This window comes from Manacus candei, unplaced genomic scaffold, assembly GCF_025592945.1.
Source record: "Manacus candei isolate 608988 ecotype Guabito, Panama unplaced genomic scaffold, ASM2559294v1 h1tg000092l, whole genome shotgun sequence".
Lineage (NCBI taxonomy): Eukaryota > Metazoa > Chordata > Aves > Passeriformes > Pipridae > Manacus > Manacus candei.
In genome coordinates, this window is record NW_026138140.1 from 321570 (window position 1) to 348947 (window position 27378).

The 27378-nt window shown below is 44.5% G+C and overlaps 1 protein-coding gene across 3 annotated transcripts in view; it reads right to left on the minus strand.

Annotated features, from left to right (window-relative positions):
• Window positions 1-16001, minus strand: part of RASGEF1B (RasGEF domain family member 1B) — a 33201-nt gene extending 17200 nt beyond the window's left edge. For 2 of the 3 annotated variants that reach the window (XM_051768072.1, XM_051768070.1), the window contains exons 1-3: window positions 15860-16001; window positions 2390-2572; window positions 406-528 (exon numbers count right to left, since the gene is read on the minus strand). In XM_051768072.1, the coding sequence (XP_051624032.1) occupies window positions 406-528; window positions 2390-2566 (300 nt within the window). In that variant the 5' untranslated portion in view covers window positions 2567-2572; window positions 15860-16001. Of the gene's footprint in view, window positions 1-405; window positions 529-2389; window positions 2573-15829 lie in introns of all 3 variants that reach the window. The other variant, XM_051768071.1, reaches the window with a different exon arrangement.
• Window positions 16002-27378: the final 11377 nt, after the last annotated feature.

Consider the following 27378-nt stretch of genomic DNA (forward strand, 5'->3'; position numbering starts at 1 on the left):
AGCGTAGCTTAAGCATGCAAGACATGTCAGTGTAATTCCCATCGATGTGCTTAGCTCATCTTTCCAACATTTTGGATTTATATGTCGAGACATTCAGAACCCTGACAGAAAAGCAACCACTGCAGGGCCAGTACAGGATACTTCATAAACTGGAAGCACTTTTGTTTCTAGCTCATGTATTGGTAAAACAAACAGTGCAGCAGAAGCAACAGTCTTCATGGAGTTCAGGTTGAGGAGCGTGGAAATTTCACGTGAATGTCAGTGAACAAAGGGACAAATTCTAGTTGCTTGTGTCATATTTTCAATCTGTTTAATCCTGCCAAGGACTCTCTTGAGTAAGAACATTTTGCTTTGGGCAGGGCAGAGACATTTGACTGGCACTGACAGGAGCCCCTGAGATCTTACCTTGTCCAGGCCAGGCTCACTTAGTCTCTGCTGCTCAATGCACAGGTGGCAGACTTTGGCCATGAGCTCATATGGATGCATGAACAGACGTGAACTGAGAAGGAAGGTGAAGATGTACGTCCTCTGCAAACAAGAGGAAGACAGAGAAAGGGATAAATTACCAGCATTTTGATACTTTCCCAAAATGTGTTCCTAACAAATCTTTTCCCAGTACTTTACCACCTGCAGAAGAAAGTTCTGCATGTGGTTGTGCCAAAAGCAATTACTACAGAAGTAAGTACTTAGCACTGCTCCAGAATCAGTGTTATAAACTTGTGCTTGAGCCAAGTTACACAAGATTTAACCAAAACAAGGCAGGGCAGAGGTAGGTTAGCTCTCCTATTGCACACAGCCTTATTGCAAGCTCATTAGGTGAAATTACTCAGAATAAAATTTCAACTCATCTTCTCTTGCTCTACAGTAAACCTTTGTGAAAGCCATTACCAGATTACATAACTCTTTCTAGCCTGATGATGGAATAACATTCATGCTGCAAGTCCAAGCTACTTGGAACATCAACAGAGAAATCTTGTCTGCTTCCACACTGCAAGTGAAAGTAAATACTCTTCAAAAAAGAACAAAAAAAGGTGCCAGTTGACCAGATTGTTCAACTGACTCAATTTTGACATACACACCATCTTTACTATGCTGTGTTTGCCTGTCTAACCTCAGTAAACTGCACACCATGAGCTTGTACTTCCTTTAAGAATCCCCAAATACTGCTCATTTCTCATGGCATTCCTTTTCTCCTTGGTGAAAGTGGATAGAACCACATAGCTTAATTTTACAGAATTAAAACTAGTAACTCTTCCTGAAGTTACAAGAAAAGACTATTTTTATTTTTCTTCAGTTTCCATATGTCATACATCTAACTCATTGTGAGACAGATATTCAAAATATCCATTCCACTCTCCAGATTGTCAGTTAAATATCTCCAGGTGCCATAGTTAAATATCTATGGCACCCACAAGAAAGATTCTACAATGTTCCGGACCTAGGAACTTGGAATAAATGATATTTGACCAATCAGTGTCTAAATTGCTACATGTTTAAAGTTTATATTAAGCATTAGTGCACAAGCACTAGCTTAAGCACAGTCCTGTACTGCTGTTTATTCTGACCCAAGTTAAAAAAGGCACTGTCTTGGAAACATAAATAAACGATAGAGGCTGAATATAAGCAGGCTTATGTCTTCAGAAGGAGCCTTTCAACAAGCAAAGGTGCAGTTTCATCATCCCTCAGACATAACTAACTGCCCCCCTGTCACCTTTTGATATTATTGTTTTTTGTCTCCATTTCTAATAATTATATAAAACATCTCAATGCACGGATGTGTCTAGACAGGCCAAAAATTCTCATATGACAAACATCCTGCTCTCACATCCAGCCTCTGCTGATTCCAAACAGTGTGGTACTAGTTCAACATCTCCATTTCAAGATACATGTGGATCTCAGATGAGCAATGGGAAATATGCATTAAGAACTGTTTGGTTTTGGAATAAATACTTTCATCCTGTCATGCTGGTGGTCATGCCTCCTCCTCACCTTACCTGACAGATTTTTAAGGGTCAATGGTACATAAAATCCATTAAACAGTAAGCCAGTCTAGACTTATATTATATAAATTATTATAATACTAAATATTATAATTTTTATATAGACATATAAATACAATAAATTATAATAATAAAAATTATAAGTGGCTCACCAGAGTTGTGCACCTTATAACAGGAGTAATAAAGAATTAGACTTGCTAGGTGAGGTGAGTTATTGCATGCTGCACTGACATAAAGCACACGTTTATGCTGTTGTTGCTGATCAGTCACTTGAACCCCTTCCTTAGCAATTTGATGTGACACACTCTGCTTTTCCTGCACGTGTGACAGTTCCCCTTTAGGAGACGCATCAGGCCAAGCCATATAGTTAGCTGGGTGTATAGACTTACATCAGGGTAGTAATCGACATTGGGTACTAAGTGCTGGATCAGAGCTTCCAGAGAGCCAGACAGGAGGTTGTTGTCATGATAACAGAGCCCTCCACAGTTGTCCTCTTTTGACTGATACAGGTTCCTGTTGTAGCCGCTGCTGTCAAACATAGCTGCAAAGGGAGGTGTCTGTGGCATCTTTCCCTGAGGAGACACACAGGAGAGATAAAGGATAATTCACAGAAGGTACAATGTAAGAGGCTTTCCACTCTCCAGAGATAGTACTGCGAGAGGAAGGAAACGCAGTGTCACACCGTGGGTTGCTTGCACACAGTAGTAAAGACTGTACTGTTTTCAAGCCTGTGCACGTTTCTCAGGAAAGGGCCCATCACAATTGCCAGGTGCTTCTTTTATAACTTGTTGTTTATTCATTAAATGACAGGTAAGGCACCAGGGTTAAGAGTTAGAAGGAGTGCACAAGAATCCTGACAGGTTGTGGGAACTCAGACTTTCTATAAAGCTTTTGGCATAATGTTCACCAACAACTCTGGGCAAATCACGGAAATAGCTACTACCTAAGAGCACCCGTCTGATGGGGAAGCATGTCACAGGCTGACACACCCCCAGCCAGTGCAGAGGGAGAAAGACTGAAGTGAAGCCCCACAGAGGTTATGTGAGAGGAGAGCCTCCTTATGCAACATGACAGCCTTGTAATTGCAATCAAAAACTCCCATTTCCCAACTCCACCCTGGTAAATCACTGCTGGGTTTTTCCAATTACACTGTGACAAGTGTGACCCAGGCTAAGCCTGACGCTTCAGCACATCTGCTCCACCTACCCTGTGAGTGGCTCTACAGACATTTGGAAAAATATGCCTGTGTATAGGTTGCTTACCAACGTTGTCCACGTTCACCAATGATATAAAAGCCAAGAGCAGACTCAGAGATCTGCTAAATCTTCTCCCCAAATTCTGTGAAAATGTGAAAAATCCAGCCCTATGTTTTCCAGTTTAAGGAAAAATAAAGCAGTTACTCATCAGTCTGCATCTCAGTGCCTGTGGAACAAAAATGTCTTACCAAGGAAAAGATCAGTCAGTGCTACAGGCTGTTCAGTCATCCAGAGTAGTGGGTGGGCAGCAATGGGACTTATGACCATCCAAGATCTCTTCTGGTGATGCAGTATGTGAAAAGACCAAAAGATAAAATCTCTCTGATTGCTTGAGTGTTGAGTTAAAAACTCCTTCCTTCTCCTTCCCTCTCCCCTGCCTTCTGGGAGTAGCAGTTCTCGTCAGTTGAAGGAACATAGGTTTTATAGCCTCTGCAGCGAGCTAAGTTCATGCCCGGTTTTAACCCCAAATATGTGCTGTTTTTAACTCTACTACAGCAGTTCCTGGGCTGTGGGTGCTAATGGGCATTCAGGGAGCGGACAGATAAACTGCAAAAAAGTATTGCACATCGCCTCCCATCCTCCCCACAACTGCAGTCCAAAGGAGGTCAAACTGAGAAGACAATATCCACAGGCTGCTGTGCTCTGTGTTGACAGAGCATGTGCGTGTGCATGAGAAAAGCATTAATGTCCCTGAGCCATCATTGTAAGTGCAGATGCTGTTCCTTTTCTCCCCATTGTATCAAATCCTATTCGGCAAAAGGCTCTTTTAAAGCCCCAGACCTCAGCAGACACCAGTCTGTGAAGGCACTCCATTTTGAGAACAACTAGTGATGTGACAGCCTGGAGATAAATAGTGCGCTGCCATCTGTGTGCTCCACGATTCACAATAAAGCACTTTTCATAGTGAACCCACTGGAGATGAGAAGCTAATAAGTTATTAGCTAGATTCCTTAGCAAGGACCTGAAGCACCACACAGAGAGCCACAGACTTGCTGCTGCTGGCAGCACGTCTGGACAATGGAGACATTCAAACTAGCATAAGACTGAGTGGTTCAGTAAGTAAACAGTAAAAGAAAGCCAAAAATGGTTGCAAAAACAGAGAAAGACAGTGAAGAGAGCCTCCTGGCTTACATGACCTGTGCTAGTCCCACCTTCCGAGGCGCCAAAAGATATCTGCATCAAAATGGAAAGAGTAAGGAGTCCACATGTCTGAAAAGTGACATTAGACACAGTGCAGCTGTTCAACCAGTGATTCAGTTCCATTCAGACCAATGAACTGGGAGAAGAGAAGAATAAAGTAAATACACGTGCCACAGCATGAGAGCAGGAAGTTCAGGACTGACCAAAGAGGTGAGGTGCAGGTGAGGTGCAACCCAACCACAGTCATGCTCTGCAACAATAAAGCATTCTGATGCATAAAGACTCCTGAACTTTCAGGTTCTTTTCAAGGCTAACACAGTTTAAGAAACAAAAATTATTGAGGAGCTGACAGGCACCTTCTGTAGCATTTCCTAGGTTTTCATACTGTGTATGTAAGGCCACAGACTTGAACAAACTACTTTTCAGCCCACAAGCACTGAAAGATGTCCTGTTTTGCACCAAAAATCATGATTCTTTTCAGCTACTGTAGCGAAGTTTATTCAGTCAAAATGCAAGTGGTAGTGAACAGTGTTAACACTGCCACCCACCAAACATTTGTAGCAGTCTGATTCCAAGGTAATACTCCACAGGGAAAGTGAGAAAGGCTGGTTTGCATCTGCAAAACATCTTGAAACAAATATTGTCACTATAAAAAACCCAAGGACACTAGTTTCAATCCAGATCTCGTATTAACCAAAACAGCCTAATTTAGGGTGAGACTAGAATCTGCAGGGCATTTAGCCAGCCTAGCCAGCAATTAGTTGTGATTTCATACAACCCTCACCACCCAAACCAGACAGGGAGTGTCTTAATCCATTGGAAAAACCTCCAGTTCCACCATATCACTAACTTCTCGTACGAGAAGAACTGAAGCAGCTGTGAATCCCCAAAGGGCTTTTCTCTGACATATTTTACATATGCACACTATATATTACTGTCCAATAAAATATAAGACTTTTTTGAAGGTCATCAAGTGGTGCTTAAATTCTAATAACTAACTCCCAAACGAAATGAGACCTTTCTTAAGTTTGCAGCCCCTAACTCTCTGCATAACTTATTAGTCCCAGAACCACGTGGATCCTTCTTCAGACAAAAATAAATTGGAGACACAGCCTCCTAGTGTCTCACCAGGAGGAAAGAAAAAATCATCAGGTCATTAACAGATGTACTGATTCATAACAATAAAATAAAATTGCCAAAAGGTACATATTAGCTCATTTGTTTGCTATCTATTTCTGCAAGCTGCTTGATAGAGAGGGCTCAGTTCTGCTTCAGTGAGGCACCAAGTTGTAGTAGCCAAGAGATGTTGTGTGTGCTCTGCTTTCAGACACTGGATTTCACTTCTAAGTGAACAGGACAGGACACGTTTTCCACACGATGAAAAGGGATGATATCAAAGTGTGACAGAGATAAATATAGCATAGCCAACGGGATGATTCATACAACACATGTGCTTTTCCAGCATGACTCCTCTACTACCTTGACCTTGACTCTTCTGCTGTATTTTATATGGAGGTAGAGACACAAAGCAGCATGCTTAGTTCTAATTAGAAGCTTCTTTAGCTAAAGCTTCACCCAAACCCTGCCTTCAGACTAACTTGAGTGGAACTGAAATTTGGTAACAGAGCAGAGAATGGTCCACAAAAACGTGGCATTTGGAGCAGAAGTATCTTCGGACCTAAAAATATTGTTGAAAAACAGCAATACAGCATGTGTCAAGCAGGAATTAGACAAAAAGTCAGGAAATATGACTCTAGCGAAAAACATCCCAAGAGATAAGAACTGAAGCTTTTTAACTGGGCTTTGGAAACATTTAGCTAGTAATCACATGGAAACCCATTTATTTCTCCTTTCTTTTCTTTCTTTTTTTTTTTTTTCTGTGTGCAAAGATCTGACTTGAAGGAAAAAAACAATGAAATAATTTCCTGGCTTTACCAGTGATGTACTCCTGTGACAGAGGAAAGTCGGTAATTCTCTGCAATGGAAAGAGGAATACAACATTTTTTCTGCAGTTAGTATCATTATGGAGAACGTGAGACCTTGGCATTAAGGTCCAAATTCTGACTCTGAGCAGCCTTTGACAAGAAAGAAGTCTCAACCTGCCCACTAAACACGGTGTAAATCGAAAGTCAGAGCCAAAGATGATGTGCTCAAAACCCTCCCATTTCCTGCAGGAGCCGAGTTCCAGTTTGGCAAAACTAAAGGAATCAGACGCAGCTTCCAGGCTGCCAAGTGCTTGTCTAAACCTCCATGTTTAGCAACAGAAAAAAAAAAAAAATCTGTTTTCTACTATAAACGTGGAAGGTTGCATTGGTTTGTCTTCATTTATATTAAAGAGCTCAGGCTGCACATCAGATGTATAAAACAAAACCAACAATGTGAACAGCTTGTAGCCTTTATAGATGTACCCACTGATGAGTTCAGTAGTAGACACAAAAGGTGCTTTTAAAGCCACTGTCAAACATTTTCAGCTCCTTTGTTATGTACAGTCATCTCCCACACTATATCCTCAACCAGAAGAATGGTGCCTGAATTTTTTATAAGTCCCAAGGCAATTAAATCCCCTCAGAGCTGCTTCCCTATACAGTCAGAAACCCCTACCCACATTCAGCAGATGATTATCATCCATCATTGTTTTTATGGATGGCATCATAAAATTGAGGTATGGAAAAAAAAATTCTGATGGGGAAAGGACTACTAATACTATCAGCTTGCACCAACCTGGGAGAGTCTGAGCAAGTCAGAATAAACCTCAGCTTTAATACATAGAAAGGAAATAAGGAATAGGTGCTTGCCAGCAACATCCAGCTTTCTCTTAAGTGTTTCTGAAAAGTGTGGAGAATTTTAGGCGATCACAGAATCATAGAATAGTTTGGGTTGGAAGGGACCTTAAAGTTCATCTAGTTCCCACCCCACTGCCACGGGCAGGGAGACCTTCCACTAGACCAGTTTGCTCAATGCCCCATCCAATGTGGACATGAACGCTGTCCAGGATGAGGCATCCACAACTTCTCTGGGAAACCTGTTCCAGTGCCTCCCCATCCTCACAATAAAGAATTTATCCCATATATCTAACCTAAATTTCCCTTCTTTCAGTTTGAACCCATTCCCCCTTGTCCTATCACTACAGTTCCCGATGAAGAGTCCCTCTCCAGTTTCCTTGTAGGCCCTTTCAGATGCTGAAAGGTTGCTGAGAGGTCTCCACGCAACCTTCTCTTCTTCAGGCTGAACAGCCCCACTTTTCTCAGCCTGTCTTTGTAGGGGAGGTGCTTTAGTCCTCTTATCAACTTCATGGCCTCCTCTGGACTTGCTCCAACAGTTCCATGCCCTTCTTATGCTGGGGACACCAGAACTGTACACAGTATTCCAGGTGAAGTCTCACCAGAGCAGAGTAGTCTTTCTCTGCAGGGATGCCCTCAATCACTTCTCCACTCAACCTGTAGGTGTGCCTGGGATTGCCCTGACCCAGGTACAGGATCTTGCACTCCAATGCCATAGCTCTGTCATAGAACGCCACCAGATTTGTCAGGCATGATGTGCCCTTAGCAAAGCCATGTTGGTTGTCACCAATCAACTCTTTGTTTTCTGTGTGCCTTAGCATAGTTCTCAGGAGAATGTGCTCCATGATTCTGCCTGGCACAGAGGTGAGACTGATGGCTGTGCAGTTCCCTGGGTCTTCCACTTTCCCCTTTTTAAAAATCGGGGTTATATTTCCCTTTTTGCAGACCCTGGGAAGGCTGCCTTGGAGCACCACATCCCCCACCAGATCCTCCCTGTCAGTGAGCACAAAATCCAGCATTGCACCTCCCCTTGTTGCCTCCTTTATCACTTGTACAAGGAAGTTGTCATCAACACATTCCAGGAACCTCTGGGATTGCTTGTGCCCTGCTGTGTTGTCCCTCCAAGAGATACTGGGGAGGTTGAAGACCCCCATTAAGACCAGGGTTTGTGACTGTGAGGCCTATAGAGGGCTTCATCCACATCCTCCTCCTGATTGGGTGGACAGTAGCAGACACCCACTATAACATCCCCTGTCTCTGCCTTCCCTTTAATCTTGGCCAAAAAGCTTTCAGTTGGCTCTTCATCCATTCCCAGGCAGATTTCCATGTACTCTGGCTCGTCACTGATATAGAGGACTACCCCCCCTCCTTGCCTCCCTATCCTCTTTCCTAAAAAGCCTATAACCTTCCATTCCAATACTCCAGCCATAGCAGCCATCCCACCACATCTCTGTGATGCCAGTGATATCACATCCATACAGGCACGTGTACGTCTCTAATTCCTCTTCTTTGTTCCCCATACTACCTGTGTTTGTGCAGAGGTATATGAGCCAGGTCCTTGATAAAGCTGACTCGCTGCCTGGAGCAGCTGGAATACCTTTGCACTGCTCTGGGCATCCACCCAGGCTACCCAAAACAAAAGCACACCAGACACAGAGGCCACTGGTCCCATTCCATACAGCTTTGTGTGTGTGTGTGCTTTGCTTACAAAGCTTTTGTTTTTCCCAATGAAAGGTAAAGTGAAATTCTACAGCCCAAGCTATTGAGAAGGCAAGAAACCTGAAAAACTCCCCAGATCAGTGTTTCATGTGCCAGCTCAAGTCTTCCTGCTTCCATTCCTTATGAAGCACTTCCCATACAATCTTCTGAGTGTGACTTCAGCACCAACTTTGATTTATAATTCCTTCCTAGAAATACTACTTCTTAACTGTATCTTGTAAGAGGCAGAGTAAAAAATATTATTTCATACTCACATAGGAGATGAAAAGAGGAGTGATATTGGCTTTTTCCTGTCTGAAATCAAGAGCAAGATTAAGGACAACTCAGAAGGAATCCACCTCAGAGCAAACTATCCACAGGGGATACTGCTGGACAGTGACATAACAGTAGAAATACGTCTTGCACAGTTGCTGGTAGGGCAAGGGAAGACCTGAGGCAGACACAAGAAACCTGACTGAGCCTTAAAGTACTTTTTCATTTCCACTAAAACAGCAGAGAATGAACAATTTTCTAAAGTTTTAAAAATATTACCATGGCAACAATAAGCTGCAAACAAATAAGAAAAACCCCAGTAGGCAAAGAATAAACCAGGAACTGAATTTCAATTAGAAATATTTTCCTCCTGAATGTGCATCTTTCTTGGATCTATAAATAGATCCATCTGATGACGTGGGAAGGTCAGATGCAGCACTGCTGACTGATCACTCACGTATGAGAACTTTGGCACTATAATTAAGTGAATCCCGAATGACTTGAAATTAAAGTCCTTGGATACTGAACTGCAAAAGTGTGATGGGTATGAATATATTCCTGTGTGTGCTTGGGAGCATTAGGAAAAGTGTGTGGGGATTTGAGAACGTCTTGAATTTCTCAGACTCTGCAAGGGTCGAAAAAGGGAAGGAAACGTAAACAAGTTCCTCATTGTTGCTGATGTGCTGTAAATCCATGTCCCCTGCTGAAGCACCAAGAACCAACACCCCTTCTACCCTTTCCCCACGCTCTTCTTCCGTGGGGCAGGAAGAGCGATGTGAGCATAATGATGTTGAGGGTGGATGTGCTACAGCACTGCTGCAGTGCCAGACAAGCACTTGCAGGCAAACTACATCATGGTAAAAATCCCAAATGCAGGAAAATTACCCAGTCCAGGGAGAGGACAGGACATATATTCCTCCCAGCCAAAACACATGAAGCAATTTGTCTGTGTTGCTGGACACACAAAAGCAGCAGCCTTGAAACACAGAGCACGAAACGAAGACCACACATATAAATACTGCCTTTTGCAATGCACTTGTCTCTTACCACAATCTCAACACAGCTGAGATTTCTATCTGTAGGTTAAAACTGAGGAGGCCACAATTATTTAAAAAGACACTACATGAAGTGTGCTTCATCACTGACTGATTAATCTTTTTATTAAGTTCATTTGTAAGTTATTTTTAATTTTATGGATAATTTCTTCATCTGGATGGCATGCTTTTAGTATTTGAGTTCAAATTCTCCTGTTCTCCTCTAAGTGTGGGCTTTTTTTTAGCCTTGCACATCTTTTTGATAATCCCATATTTTTTTTACCCCTGGTTTCAGAAGAGAAGTTCAAAACACGAACCATATAGGATAAGTATCTATTTTAAGTGACATGATGGAGTAGCACAGCAGTAATTATATGTCAGAGGGCAGAAGAGAATCTAGAAAAGTGGAGTCCATTGCATGTTCCATAGTGACTCCTGCAAAACGTGAGAGATTTACAGAACGAATGAAATGGAAAAAGATGCATGAAAGTCTCAGGCCAGACAAAGGATGCAATGAAGCATCACCCAACTTAAACAACAGATAACACATAGAGCTACTCATTTCTACTCAACTTTTGAGCAAACAGCTGGACTGAAAGCAAGGAAGTTTTGATAGACAATCAATAGTGAGATTGTATTAAGAAACAATTTCTTCTCCTCATCCCAAGATCTATTTCCTTTAGAAAATTCATAAATGTTTAAAATTTGTTTAAAATCAAACTTATGCACAAGCTGAGTATGATCTCCTCAGTCTGTGTGTTAAATTTTGTTCAAAATCAAATACCATCAGGAAAGGCAGAAAATCTACTGGCTGGCCAGCACAAAGTGTTAAGGAACTGGCCACAACTGCTGATGGCAAAATTGAGAGCTTTAACATAAGAGTACAAGTATATTAAATGCAAAAAACCCACAAGAATGCTACTAAAGCCTTACACTTCTTTAACTTACTGAGGCAGCATGGGGATTTCAGAAGCACACAGCATTTCCCTCATTGCTCCCAATGCAGTAGAGAACAGTTTTGCCATTTGCTCTTTTGGGAACAGAGGGTTCTTAAGCATTACAGTCATAAAAGACTAAAATCCCACCTCTCTACTCAGCCAGACTCAGGTGCAGACTGGCTTGTCAGGGCTTCCATCCAGCAGCAAGGTGCAGAGCTCTACAGACTCGAGGAGGACACCATCCCAGCCTCCCACGCTACTGAGATCCTGCTCATCCATCAGCTGATGAATTGCTGCAGTTTTGAGGTCAGGAGTTACAAGGCAAGTGAACATCAGTGAAGATTTACTTCAAAACATCACACTGTAAATCGAGTGATTCAGCAGCTGACCCAGGGTGGCTTAGATGTCCAGGAATGGGGCGTGAGGTGAGGTGGACAGATGAGACCTGTGATGACACCCATGCTATGCTATCCCCACTGGTGAATCAGAACTCTGACATGAGCTCTGTAGCTCTGTATCTACAGAGTTCTGTACTCTGCATCATTTCTGAAGCATGTTTCGTGCTTCCTGCATACTTCAAACCAAAGAAACAGAAATTTGATGTTGTCAACAGAAATGGGAGCAGTTTTCTCAACACCATCATCAGAAGAGTATCACATTGTGGTATTGGACTTTCACTAACCTTGGGGAATATGATCCATTTTCAGTGACACGAATGTGTGAATCTCTGTAATCCTAATCCATCTCAGGAGATCAAGGCCAAAAGATACACCTTTCTCTATCTGCATGGTCAGTAGCTAAGTGTGGATCTGAACTATCTCAGAGTGATAACCAGCTTCATCGAGAACTTCTCACATATCCATTCACAGTCAGCAGAGAAAGCATTATTTCAGTGCTTACACCTGGCAGCTTGTAGTTTGGATCTGCTTCTGACTCTGCTACAAGCTCCTCACGTGGCTTTAGTCAAGTCACTCAGTTTCTCATTACCACATTCCTCTGTTTGACAGTACAAAGAGGGATAAGTGTGGGGTTGTTTCCTTTCATTAAGCACCAAGATCTTTTTTCAAAGGGGGTACAGAAGGTGTATCACATTATATTAATGCCAGAAGCACAGTAATAGCCTTAAGCATGAAGCTTTCTTGATACAGTTCCTTCTTCAACCCCATCAAAGCAAGACACCTTCTGAATCCCAAAACTGTTGCTCCTTGCAGACACCCATGTTTGGCCTTTTGGTGAAACCTACAGTATGTTTCAGAAGAAAGCACCGTTCCCTTTTGAAATCATAACAGGCAGCCAAGTTATAATTTACAACAGCAAGTTGCAGTAGTGTTAACTAACAGTACTTAATTTAATTTAATTGGTTCTACCTACAACCTCATTGCCAAATGTCTCTTTTCTACTTAGATGATGCAGCAAAAATGCTGGTTTTAAGGGCAAAAAACTCACATAATTTTTGTTATTCTATTTGCTGAGACTTTATGTTTACATAAACAGTACAGAATTTTTACTGATATTTAAACATACAGCAGTTTGAAAGCAGTATATTTACATTTTCTGCAATAGACTTACTTCATTTAAAAACGCACCACAACAAAAAAATACACTTTCCACTGTTTAGGTTGAAGATAAAACTGGATGGTCCCACTCTGACAGCTAAGAAAGGAAATACAAGTCTGTATCTGCATCAGTTATACTTGGCTCACAGCCATTTATATCTAGGCTGAGTATCAGTCAGTGAGTATCCATCAGGTTTCTAGACCAGAGCTGGGTCTGAGGTACAGAGGACTCATAAAACAGTTGTCTCCGATCAGCTTGACTGACTCCTCGGGAAATCAAAGAGAAACTCATAGCCAAAATGACTGAAAGGGGCTTTTTCCCTAGTCTAGGCAGGCCATAGCAGAAATCTCCAGTCACACACTGCATCTGCTGCTTTGTGTCAACCTTTAACACCCAGCAGTTCCCATGTTCGACTGAGGGTGGACCCTTGGGCTCTGCAATCCACGGTCAAAGGTTCCTTGTCCCGAAACAATTACACCTATTAAGTCAACACGCAGTAGGTATGCTATTGAGCAAATGTACACCAGTTTGGGTTGTGAAAAGATCCTTACAAACATGGCCTAATAGTGTCTGAATCCCTGCAGGATGTTTAAGGGAGGATCAACTCGCAGTCCTGATGGACAAGTACTGTCAGTTCAGCACACTACACTCATGCAGAAAGCACCTGGCCTTTGTATCAATGAGAGCAATTATCTCAGAGAACACCCCACTCCCCAGTCTGACTCAAGCATATTTATCCTCTGTCTTATTCCTCATGAATCTGAATGTTTCATTGTGCTGGCTGATGCAGACTCTCAGCTCCCAGGCTCATCTCTCTACTGGCATGTTTACTGGTATTTCTGCCCCATTTTCCAGATGTGACAAGACACAAGCAGAGTACCTGGCCCCATGGGAGGAGCAGGTGACCTGGGGAACATTTTACTCTGAGGAGAAGATGCATTTTAACGAATTGAAACCAAAACAGTCAGAATGCATGGATCTGAGTCATGCAGTGCTATTCTAGAACCGCCTAGGAAGAGTGAGCTGGACTGTTGACACGATCCTGCACATTTTCCAGTTAAAAATACAGTCATACTAAATACCATCCATTCATGTTCCTCACTGTAGTGATTTAGTTTTTTTAATAGTACTTCTTACAGCAGCTAGAATAGAGGAGAAATTAGCAACAGCTTTCAGCTAGTCTTTGCCTCCTGTTTGTATATTTTGTATTGTCCTTGCTGCAGCTGCAAAATGCTCTCTGGAACTTTTGTTTACAAGCTCATTTTCTAGCAAAGTGTTTGTCGAATAACGTGGCTCAGTCCCTCATGCCAAGCAAAGGGCACTTGTCAGTGCTTGCATATACCCCTGTATATCTACTAACATTTTGGAAAAAATGCTTAAGTATGTGCAATCACAAATTCTGCCTCCTCCATTGAAATGCAGGCATCCTGTTCCACCCAGCTCTAGTACGTGTCATAACACCAGACCCTTACAGTGATGTAGCACAAACTGGCAATATGATCCACACATAGCTCCTTCCTGTCTTCACCCCAAGAAAAACTCACTTTTTAACTACACTGAGTTACAAAAATAAAATTCCATGTTTCAGCTTTTTCAGTTCTTATTCCTTCACCGATAATGCTCCAGTGTTGAATTGTGCCTGTCATTTCTGACACGGTGTGACAACAGCTTACCCTGCAGACCATGAACAGGTACAGTGACTCTGCATTCCCTAAGGACTGTTTAGATAACTCATACAGCTGGAGCACAGGTATCAACACAGTGTGCTGTCCCCAATAATCTCTGCAGAAAGAAACCATGAAGAATGTAAACCAGCGGGGATTCACTGTACCATACAAAAAAAGCAGTTTACTCTATGTGTGGCACCACTGTGAGCTAAACCCTCGCTAAACCAGTACTTCCTTTCCTCTTTTTCAAAGATTTAACAAAACCTACAATGCCCTGTTTCAGTCCCGCCTGTTTAAAGGAGTGATATTCCCATTTCGTTATCCAAAATCAGTGCTGGGTCTTACCTATTAGTTCTCTCCAGCACATCTCACCAGTTAGCTATTTGTCTTGAGTACATTCAGCTTTGATTTTCAGCTGATTACCAGCTTCTCTCAAAGGCATCTCATTTGGAAGCTGTAAGATAAGCGTGGGGAACCCATACCTCAAAAAGCTATTGTCAGCTTTCAAAATACAGAGACAACCTGGAGATCCAGTCCTGCCTGCCCAAGTCCCAACTTCCCACAGATGGCACGTTATCTCAGCCCACCACGGCTGTAATCTCACTGAAAGCAACCCCCTCAACATTCCTCGCTTAGACGGATAGCCGCCTGAGGTACAGAGTGCTTCTTTGTTCCTGGCTCTTTTGATTTTTTCAGGCCATTCTTGCCCTTTGAGAGGAGTCAGCCCTCCTCCGCTCTATTCAGGGGAACTCCGCTGAAAGAGTTCCTCATCCCTCAGTGCTATATTTAGCTTAACGCACAGGCAGACAGGGAGGCACTGGTTGTTAGGGCTGCCTTAGTTTACAGTCCGCACTAAGCACAGCATAGGAGATGTAGCTGACAAGCAACACATTGGTCTTGGGTCATTTAACATCCGCGACTCTCCTTCTACCCCTGAACTGCTGCCACCTCACACAGCACAGGAACCTGAAGTTTTACCACAGTCACACGCAGCAGATGCCCAGCAAAAGACAAGCCCATTAACATCCTTAGGTGACACCATACACACACACACACACACACATCCTGCCCACACACCCATTTAACGCATCCCTACAACACAATCTGGTAAATTAGTGCTTTTTCATCCTTCGCATCCAGGAAAACCAGCCATCAATTGAACTGACGATCTTAAGGAAAAACCGGGAAAGCTTCTCCGAGGATTATAGCCACAGAAAGATCACATCGCGTAGTTTTAGGACCCTGTCCCACCTTACTACAGGGAAGAGGACAGGGAGAAGGACCCAAACGCTGCACCGCCGACTGCTTTTTCCACTGGGTAAAAGTCTCTCTCCCCTCCCCAATATGCTGATCCCCCAGAAAAGAGCAGCCCGGAGTGTACAGAACTGGGTAGCCAGGAAGGAGATTAAACCTCAGGAGAAAGAGACCATCCTGCCGGGGCTGGCAAGAGGACAGACGGATGGAGGGATGGACGGACAAGACTCACGTTCGGGTACCGCAGACTCACGGACTGTACCTGGAAGCGGCCGCAGGCGCTCCCGTTCCCAGACGCTGCGCTATCGCTCTCACGCACTCATGGCCCACGGCACGGCACAGCACAGCGCGGCTCGGCTCCCCACGGGAATCTCCCGGCGGCAGGCGGAGCGCCGGGAAGCACCGCTCCCCCGCCCCGCCCGCGCCGCAGCGCCGGTGCCGCCGGAGGAGGCGGAGCGCGGTCCCGGCCCGCCTGGAGCCGGCCCTCGGGAAGGCAGGGGATGGGTGCCACGGCGGGCAGGTGGCGGAGGTCCTAGTGGCAGGCTTGACCTGAACTGGTGTGTGACTGGCCGCTGCCCGGACGGCCCTGCATCACTCTGCTGGTAGCGGTCGGAAGAGGATGCTTAGAGATGGGCAGGAGCGGGACACACACGCACAGTGCCTCCCCTGAGCAGTCTCCCATAATGTATTTCCAGCACAGCCGAAAACTTTGGATTTCCTTGGATTTCCCCAGCTCGGTGCTGTTTCTTCAGGAGGTCTCTCTTTCCAGTACTCGTCTAGTTCCCCTGGCAGCTCATCCACAGTAATCTTCGAAAAGGATTCTCACAGATCCCCTACAGCTCCCCACCCACTGTCGGTCCTTGTAGGTCCCTCCCAACTCAGAATATTCTGTGATTCTGTGATTCCTTGTTTTCGCTGCAACTCAGTTTACAAGGTTGGATCTGGTATCCCATTGCTCATGCATGGAGTGACAAACACCTTGCTCCTGTGTGCTCTCTCCAGAGCACTCAGTTTTCTCCACTTCATGCATAGCATTCTCAGTCACTGCTTACTTTTCCAGGCTGAAAAGTCCAGGTTTACCCAGTCACTCTATGAACAGGGTCCAAATCTCTGACGATCCTTGTTACCCTTCACCAACTTTTATGCAATATTTCCAAACCTTCTGAGGTGAGGGAAATGAGCTGCACATGCACAGTTCAAGGTGCAATTGAAACTCAGATTTAGGGAGCAGTGCTCCAACTTGCCCTGCTTTCCAATCCCTCCTCTCATTTCCTGATCTACGCTCAATTTTCTTTTTTGGACTGCACCTGGGCACCAAGCTGGAGTTACTCCTCAGAAAATCCAGTCAAGATATTTCAAGCAAGTGGCAGCAGCCAGGTCAGAGCCCCTCCTTTGCATGTGAGGCTTAGCTACATATGTCAGATCTTTCACTAATTGTAGAAAAAACTGCCCCTGGTAGTTGAAGCTTGAAAGACAAGTGCCTCTAGCTACTATTTCTACATTCAAGCATAGAAGGAGCACATAAACCTGACATCCTTTGGCCAGAGGATTTTGTGGGCCGCCACACAATCCTGCCTACCTGCATTTCCATTTCTTTAAATACAGTATCTAGAAAGAAATACTTGTAAAAACTACTTTTAAAGTAATTGTGCTGGCAAGATAAGTAATAGTAAAGGGAATCCCAACACAAAGGGCCTTTGTGCACACAAATCTCTTTCTAAAATTGGTTCTTAGAGGAGCATGTGATCTCACTGTGGTTCCTAGAAATTACTTGCAAGTTCTGGATTCACACAGACACCTGCTGTTTCCCTTTGGACACTGTCACATATGATATGAAGCATAACAAAAGGACATTGCAATGTTATTTCTGAAGGAAGATTACACAATGCCAAGTCAGAGGTCACAACACTTTCTCACATATCCTGGTACTTTTCCCATTTTGATGAATATGTCAGAGGACGGTGCTACATATTTTCCTTGGGTTCTACTCTGTGGTGTTTCTACCTCAAATTCCTCCCTGTGATGGGTTTCTCAATGCAATAAACTACTTAGCTTTCTTATTGTTGTTTACTCCCACAATTTTCTTCATCAGATAACCCTTGTTACTATGCATACGAGAAATCCACGGGGAAAAAGATTTAGACTTCATCCAGATAAAGTGCTTTCTCCCTTTATTTTTTTTTTTTGCCCCTCTTAGTTTCAAGGAAAAAGGTTGTTTTTCCCTCTCCTTGTATCCTGTGTTCTCACACAAGATCTTGGACTAAAGTGGAAATATTTTACCGGAGTAATGGCATGTACAGACGCATTTATCCTGGTTTGTTTTGGTACAAGCTGACAAGAGCCAAGGCAGCCTGCGGGCTCGCTGGCACAGAGGACTCCCCCAGGGGAGCGACTGGTGGTGCACTGAACGACACCGTGTGTGAATCAGCACCCCTGAGCTGTTGTGAGACTGGCAAACGCTGCAGCTCAGCGTGGGCTGCAGTCAGGCACCGTGTGTCTAAGCGAGGGAGGAGGTATTTTGTCTGCTGTGCTTGGTGTTGCTCAGGCCACATTTGCAGTAGTGCAAGTGGTTATGAATGATTTGGCACGAGTTGAGAGGGGTTTAAAAAAATTGTGAGGAGTTAAGAAGCGCGGTCATAAGCCAACGCTTCAAGTGCGGAACACGCCTGGTCTTCATTGCTCAGATGTTTTCCTTATTTATTCTTCCCATTTTGATATGGTACTCCTCACAACAGCAATGCAGATTAAGGGAATTAAGCACAAAAAAAGCCAAAAAAACCTAGATGGGGGATGATCTAAACAATTAAATCAATGCCCACTAAACAAGTTCTATGCAGGCAATGTTCTCCTAAAATCCAGGCCTGTGTCTCATGGCTGGATCTGATGGCATGAAACCCATCTAGGCTGGGCTTTAACATGAGACCCTCCACCGTGCCAGAAATACAGGCTATGGGCTTGGACTGCAGATCAGGCCTCTGCTTTGCTTGGGCATTTGAGCTGTGGAAAATTTCATCCACAGCCCCATCTTATCTCCATTATTACTATAAAAACATATTATTGGTCTGCATGTGAAAATGGAATGTGTTACTTCAAAACAAACTGGATTTTAGGAGAGAAATGATTTTTCTATCTGTTAGATTTGTGAAATCTCTGGGCAAACAAACTAAAGTTCTGGCTAATTGTAACCAGGCTCCTGGGCTTTCAGACCCTCCCCAGACAAGGCAAGTTGAAACAGCAATGTCAGTATCAACTGCTGAAAAAGAGGAGTTTTAAAAATTCAATACTTATATAGAATGAAAATGTATTTTTTTCAACACATTTCTGTTTACTTTTCTGGTGACTAATAGCTGAGCTAATAAGCTTCAAATCGATATATTCATCTATCAAGTGTCTCTCTAAGACACAAGAATTTGAAGTCATAAAGAAGGCGGAGGGGAGGAAGCATATTTAATGGCATCAGATAACTTGAGGAAATGAAGCTTTAGAAAAATCACCAAGCCTGGGAATACTGAAAATAGAGTTGTTAACTCCATGCAACCTCTGTTGTGGGCTAACTTCTGTTATGCAGTTGAAAACCTGTGTACTGATAAAAGAATCGACACCCTCCCCATCTCTGGGTTTTTCCTGATGTGCCCCAGCCTAATACTCATAATTTCCAAGTGATAAATCAGAAACCATTTCCCTCAGTTTACTCAGTAATCTTTCACTGGTCATGGAAGCACAGTCTGTAAAACAGTTAAATGACGGTGAATTTTAAACATAAAGAGAGAACATTCTCTCTTGTTCCAGCACGTAACTATCTGGACAGTTCTCTGTCAGAGCAATGTGAAACAATTGGCTAAACTAGTTACTTTCTGATTCCTGTCACTCCAAAAGGTTACTGAAGAATAATAATTAAAACAGTCAATGCCCATCTTTTTTTCATTGTAATACTTGTTGCTTAACAAATATATCAGCCCTTACCCTGTGGTTTGTAGCAGTTTCCCAAATAAAGCAGAAAGACAGCAGGTTTCAGTTAAGCCCTATGTTTATTCAGTTTGAACTTGAACTAAGATCATATTAAAAACAGATTACAAATCATTTAAGAGCTCTTAATGCTTGCCAAAACTAGCTTGTGGTTTTAAATGAGACGAAAGTCAAAGTAAATGAAAAGTAGTATTTAAGTCACTGTAGAGAAGTCGTGTTACATAAAAAGTGCACAACATATTTTACCTTTCAAAAAGTACTCAGCGGAATCCCATACACAAAGAGTACTCTTGGTGCAGATGGGTGGAAGGGAAGGATTTAGAGTCTGAAGACAATTGTCTGAAATTCAAAGGCAAACATTAGTCTGGCAATAGTAGCACATGTTTAAAGCTGTGCACAGAACTGCTACTGAAATCATTAAGTCACCAGCAGAGTCTGAGACATCTATAAAATTATTTGCAGATCCAGATACCAGAAATCTTGACTACTTTGAATTTTCAAAAAAAATGCTTCAAATTTAATTCACATTGTAAAAATGTAGATCAGAGGAATTCAGTCCACCAGATCACTTAAACCTTGCCTCAGTTTCAAGTTTGAAATTAAGTGCATACTTCAGTGGTTTGACAGAGGGATTCAAGCCCAGTCTTCAATGTTTAGATGGAGTGGTGTGACAGTGCAAGTGTTGTGTGTGAACATTAAGATATGTAGAAGCGCTCGGGGCACTTGAATGGTAGGCATACAGTAGTTTCTGTAACAGATTTTTTGTAATGAGACACTGATTTGAGCTGTTTACAACTTTGTCAGAATTCAAGCAATCAGCTAGAACTGTTGATGGCAGGCGCCTGCTTCAGGCTAGGGCAAAATTCAGATGAAATTATTTATGCTTTCCTGAAAAGGTAGTGGACAAAAAAAATTACTGTTCTTGTGTTAACTACAGCTTTCTGATTTCTTACTGTTACCTACTGAAGGAAAACAGTCTGTGACAAAGCCTTGGACAGGTCTTGAACATTAAAAGAATATGCTCCCTGTAACCTGTCTTTAATGGTTTGCTTTAATGCAAGAACTGCCCAATTCAGACAAGCTCCTAATTTCTGAAAACTCTCTGCCTGCCCTACAAGCATAGGTGAGAATTGGTCAGCATAACTCTCACAGACCTTCTCACAACTGACAACACCAGTCCCAAGCTTCAGGGACTGAGCTGGACCTGCACTGAAGTGATCCTCTTCAGTGTGATGGGCATCAGAGCCAAGAAGACAGAGAGATTCTTCTATATTCTCCATACCCTCCATGTTAGCACCAAGATTCTGTGTAAAGGAAAATGGCTCGATTTACTTTGGAGTGAACATAACTTTGCCAGTACTACTGGGACTCTTTACAAGACCAAAACCACCAAAAGAAGTGCAGTTCAATGCGTGATCGAGCAAGTGGGTCACTATCCCTGAAGGTGTTTAAAAGATGTCTAGATGCTGGCACTTGGGAACATGGTTTAGTGGTGGACTTGGCAGTGTCAAGGTTAACCTGGCAGGTTAACAGTTGGACTCTAAGATCTTAAAGATCTTTTCCAATCAAAAGGATTCTCTGATGTTTCACTAGTCCCTGATGTTTCCTACAGGCTAGGAGATACAGAAAGTGGGCGAAGTTGATCCTGACTCAGTATGGATTAATCCCAGTTTTTATTTCTAAAAGACACTGTTTTTTCATTGCAATCACTTGCATTATCAATTACCTCTATTTAATTCACCCAAAGGAATAAACTGTCCAGAGTGAAATAACAGTTTCCTTTTTATTTATATAAAACCTCCCTAAAGTATCTTAAGTAATAAATCTTTACAGCTACATGCAAATTTGAAAAAATATTCCACCTTGTCTTAAAGACAAAGAAACTGAAGTGTTTTCAAAGTTAGGTGTTATGAGAAATAAAATAATCTGGTTTTATTATAAGTAAAGTTATGTAAGTAGGAAACGGGGTGTTGGGACTTCCTTCTTACCTCCCATTTAATTTTATTTCAGGCGTCTCGCGAAGATTGTAAGGTGAAAGGCCCCGTCAGGGCTGTACACCAAGGGAATATTGCGGCCGAGGTAGGATACAATATCAGCCACGTGTCTTTTTGTACAAGGGGGTCCCCCTGTACATGTACAGAGGGGTACGTCACCAATCAATCAAACTGTACAGGGGGTATGCCCTGAGCCAATCAGGTGGGACCAATCAAGTGAGGAGCCAATCAGGTGGGAGGGTGACACCCACCCGCCAGTTTGAAAAGTACCCTTTTAAGGTAAAATACTTGTTACCTGCTGAATATTCAAGATATTGGGTAACTGAAGAGTATAAGAAAGACACGGGCTCGGGGAGGGGTGTGCTTTTCCAGGCGGGCGGCTTGGGACTGCACCCAGCGCTGCAAATAAAGGATCCTTTTCTGTAAGTTTCCTTGTCCTGCGAAAGTTTTTTTTGCCGTTTCTATAAATTGATAGAAGAGAATTTTCTCACAATTTGGGGGCTCGTCCGGGATCCAACGCCTGGCAGCCTTGGGCTGGGGGGCCAACATCCAGGGAGGCGCGCGCCCCGCCCAGCTTGGCGGCCCGAGGACGAGACCCCCCGGTCCAGGGCGGCTGCGGAAAAGGACCCAGGAAATACGGCTGCAGAACAAGGAAAACAGAAGAGCCGGCCGGCATATAGGGTTAAAAAGACCGCGGCAACACACGAATCACAAGAACCCGGTAAGGGAGTCATTTAAACCTAAGGGGGTGGATTGGAGTCCCTCGGAGGGGCAAGTTGGGGTCCCTTGGCTGAGGGGGACTAATTGGGTTTCGGGAGAGTGCGTGAGAGTGACTGAGACGTGCCTAAAGGCGCGAAGCGAGAGGGAGTCTTTCTAACTGCGTTTCCACGTCTCTCGCGAGAGGACTGGCCAGTGAAGAGACGAAGTGATTGGTGAGACGTGAGACTGAGAACTCCCGGGGGAGAAAACACAGTGGGGGGGATAAAAATTGAAAAAAGATTAGTTTGGGGTAACTCGTAGTAGGGGTTTGATACGTTTTCAGCAGAACCGGAGCGAGAGAGGCGTGCTGTGCTGTGTAAGTCCCAGGTGGGAGAGCGATATTGTAGCTGCTTTTGTTTGAGGAGGTGCCTGCCTGCTCCGGAGGGGCAGGGCGGCGTGCGCTCCGGTGGAGGGGCAGAGCGGCGTGCTGTGTATGTCCCCGAGCGTTGCGGCCTTTGTTTGGAGGGGTGACACGTGCTCGGAGGAGACCCGAGCGTTGCGGCCTTTGTTTGGAGGGGTGACACGTGCTCGGAGGAGACCCGAGCGTTGCGGTCTTTGTTTGGAGGGGTGACACGTGCTCGGAGGAGACCCGAGCGTTGCGGTCTTTGTTTGGAGGGGTGACACGTGCTTGGAGGAGACCCGAGCGTTGCGGTCTTTGTTTGGAGGGGTGACACGTGCTCGGAGGAGACCCGAGCGTTGCGGCCTTTGGGGACCGGAGAGGCGTGCTGTGCTGTGTGAGTCCCGGGTGGGAGAGCGATATCGTAGCTGCTTTTGTTTGAGGAGGTGCCTGCCTGCTCCGGAGGGACGGGGGCGGCGTGCGCTCCGGTGGAGGGGCAGAGCGGTGTGCTGTGTGTGTGCCTGAGCGTGCGGCCTTTGTTTGGAGGGGTGGCACGTGCTCGGAGGAGACGGGGGTGAAGCGTGGTCTGGCAGGGGCCAGAGAGGCATGCTGTGCTGTGTGTGTCCCAGGTGAAGACTGAGACAGTGATATTGTCCCTATCTTTGTTTAAAGGGGTCCTCCCCCGGCCAACCCCTGGGCGGGGCATTCCCGCAGGGGTCCTCCCCCGGCCAACCCCTGGGCGGGGCATTCCCGCAGGGGTCCTCCCCCGGCCAACCCCTGGGCGGGGCATTCCCGCAGGGGTCCTCCCCCGGCCAACCCCTGGGCGGGGCATTCCCGCAGGGGTCCTCCCCCGGCCAACCCCTGGGCGGGGCATTCCCGCAGGGGTCCTCCCCGGCCAACCCCTGGGCGGGGCATTCCCGCAGGGGTCCTCCCCCGGCCAACCCCTGGGCGGGGTATTCCCGCAGGGGTCCTCCCCGGCCAACCCCTGGGCGGGGCATTCCCGCAGGGGTCCTCCCCCGGCCAACCCCTGGGCGGGGCATTCCCGCAGGGGTCCTCCCCCGGCCAACCCCTGGGCGGGGCATTCCCGCAGGGGTCCTCCCCCGGCCAACCCCTGGGCGGGGCATTCCCGCAGGGGTCCTCCCCCGGCCAACCCCTGGGCGGGGCATTCCCGCAGGGGTCCTCCCCCGGCCAACCCCTGGGCGGGGCATTCCCGCAGGGGTCCTCCCCCGGCCAACCCCTGGGCGGGGCATTCCCGCAGGGGTCCTCCCCCGGCCAACCCCTGGGCGGGGCATTCCCGCAGGGGTCCTCCCCCGGCCAACCCCTGGGCGGGGCATTCCCGCAGGGGTCCTCCCCCGGCCAACCCCTAGGTAGGAATCCCTGCAGATTTTTCCGCTACCTCTGGGATAAGTATTTCCTTTCCCAAGTTTCAAGTTTGGTATTTCTTGTTTAGTTTTGGCAAAGTGTGTATAATCCTATCAATTAATTACAATGGGAGTTACGGGAAGTAAAACAACTGTAAAGGAGAGGGGAAAGAAAAAATCAGAAAAAATACCTAATATTCCCCAAGACTCCCCCTTAGGCAGAATGTTAGAGACATGGGACGAAGCCAGGTGGACTCGGAGAAAAAATAAGGCAACTATGATACAATATTGCATATATGAATGGACAAAAGAACCAATAAAATCAGACTACCTTATCTGGCCCCAATTTGGCTCTTTTGACAACTGGATTTGTCAAGCCCTTAATACCTATGTCAATAAAAAGGAACCATGGAACCAAGAAGAAAGCGCTTATGCGGCATGTTGGTTAAAACCCATGAAACTCTTTCCAGTTACTGTAAACAGTAAAACAAACAAAAACGAGAAAAAGAAAAAAGGCCCAAATTGGGATCCAATAGAAGAGTGTTTAAATAACCCCCCTCCATACAACCCAGACAGAAACCAAGCTAATGGAGCACAAGATCTAAACAGAACTCCTCCTCCTCCTTCTTCTCCTCCCCCTCCTCCCCCTCCCCCTCCCCCTCCTCCCCCTCCTCTCCCTCCTCCCCCTCCTAGCCCTCCTCCTAGTCCCCCTCAAACACGAAGGAGGAGAAAAGAACAGGAGTCAGAAACACCAGGAAAACTCTATCCCCTCAGAGAAGTTCCCATGTACGGAGCACAAGGAGGGGTAGGATATGTAAACGCTCCCCTTACCAGTACAGAAGTCAGGGAATTCCGAAAGGAAATGAAAAAGTTACTAGAGGACCCACTAGGGTTAGCAGAACAATTGGACCAGTTTTTAGGCCCAAATGTATTCATGTGGGACGAAATGCAATCTATAATTAAGAGTTTATTCACTGTAGAAGAAAGAGAAATGATTCAAACTGCAGGAATCCGGGTATGGAACAGAGAACACCCCCAAGGAGTAAATGGTCAAAATGGGGAACAGAAAATACCCGTAGCTCGCCCGAATTGGGATCAGAACACAGATGAAGGGAGGCAAAATATGATTGATTATCGTAGTTATATCATTAAAGGAATTAAAGAGGCGGTCCCTCGAGGGCAGAACTCAGCCAAAGCCTTTGATGATCGACAAAAGAAAGATGAATCACCGTCAGAATGGTTAGAAAGACTAAAAAGAAATATACAACAATATTCAGGGGTACAACTAGACTCTCGAACAGGACAAGAACTATTAAAGGTCTGTTTTGTAACACATTCTTGGCCTGATATTAAGAAGAAATTAGAAAAGATAGAGGATTGGAACGAGAAAGGATTGAACGACTTATTAAAAGAAGCCCAAAAGGTGTATGTACGAAGAGATGAGGAAAGACAGAAGAATAAAATTGAAATAATGATGGCTACAATTAAAGAGATGAATAAACAAACAACAGAACAAAAAGAAGAAGAAGAACCCCAGAAAGGATATAGCCATGGACCCAGAAACCAAAGGAAACAGAGGACTCAATATGTCAACAAATTCACTAAGCGGCCAGACAGGAAGGAGACAGAAGGAAGAACCCCAAATACGCAAGGTAGAAGACAAATTTGTTGCTACTACTGTGGGGAAGAAGGCCATATACAAAAAGAATGCAATAAGAAACGGAAAGACATCCGAGTCTACCAATTACAAGAAGACTTAGAATAGGAAAGTCAGGGGTTCTTTCTCCTGGGGTCAGAAGAAAGAAAAGAACCCTTGATAAATTTAAAGATAGGACCCCAGGAGAAAGACACTACCTTTTTAGTAGATTCAGGAGCCCAAAGAACTTGCATAATTCAACCTCCACCAGGAGTAAAGATTTCTAAACGCACAGTTACAGTAATGGGAGCAAAAGGAGAAACGTTCGAAGTACCCATAGCCCCAGCTGTAACCATAAAAGGAAATGGGAAAATAATTGAAGCAGATTTACTAATTACATCACAAGCTGGAGTAAATCTACTAGGAAGGGACCTAATGGGCATTCTAGGGGTGGGAATAGTACCCCAAGGGGAAGAGGTGACAGTCAAACTTTTTGTGTTGCGTGAAGACTTAGGGATAAATCCCCAAGTCTGGGCTGAAGATGGGAACCGAGGGAGACTGGAAATACCGCCCTTCAAAGTAGAATTGTATTCCAATATACCCATTCGCATTAGACAATACCCCATTCCCCTAGAAGGGAAAAAGGGTCTTCTACCAGTAATAGAGAAATTAATTCGTGACAACCTATTAGAACCCTGTATGTCACCATACAATACCCCCATCTTACCGGTGAGGAAAAGTGATGGAACTTACCGATTAGTCCAAGACTTGAGAGAAATCAACAAAATAGTTAGAGTACGTCATCCAGTTGTTCCAAACCCCTATACCATAATGAGTAGAATATCCCCCGAGTATGAGTGGTTCTCAGTAGTTGACTTGAAAGATGCATTTTGGACCTGTCCATTAGATGAAAATTCTCGAGACATCTTTGCCTTTGAATGGGAAAATCCAGAAACAGGAAGAAAACAACAACTAAGGTGGACAGTACTTCCACAGGGGTTTTCAGAAGCACCCAACTTATTTGGACAAGCCCTAGAAACTGTGATGAGCAAGTTTGATACACAAGAAGGAACCGTCATCATACAATATGTAGACGATTTACTAGTGGCCGGAAAAACACAAAAAGAAGTAGAGAAGGAAACAGTAAGACTGTTAAATTTCTTGGGGGAACAGGGATTGAGAGTATCAAAGAATAAACTTCAATTCGTGGAAAAAGAAGTAAAGTACTTAGGACACATTATAAAGAATGGAGGACGTAAGCTAACCCCAGAAAGAATAAAGGGAATTTTAGACCTCCCTCTCCCAAGAACAAAGAAAGAGATCAGACAATTTTTAGGATTAGTAGGATTCTGCAGACTATGGATTCTAGATTATAGCAGTAAAACAAAATTCCTGTACGAAAAGTTGACAAATGACACAGCACCCGAAAAAGCCTACCAAGCAGAATACTCCCCAGAAGAGGTGAAGGAATTTAACAAATTGAAAGAAATTTTAACCCAAGCCCCAGTGTTATCTTTGCCCGATCTAAAGAAACCCTTCGATCTTTACGTGAATGCCTCAGAAGGGACTGCCAAGGGGGTGGTCACCCAGGACTGGGGGGGAGTCAGAAAGCCGGTGGGTTTCCTATCAAAAATATTAGACCCAGTAATCAGAGGATGGCCCACCTGTGTCCAGGCGGTGGCTGCTACAGCCATACTGGTGGAGGAAGCAAGAAAATTAACATTTGGA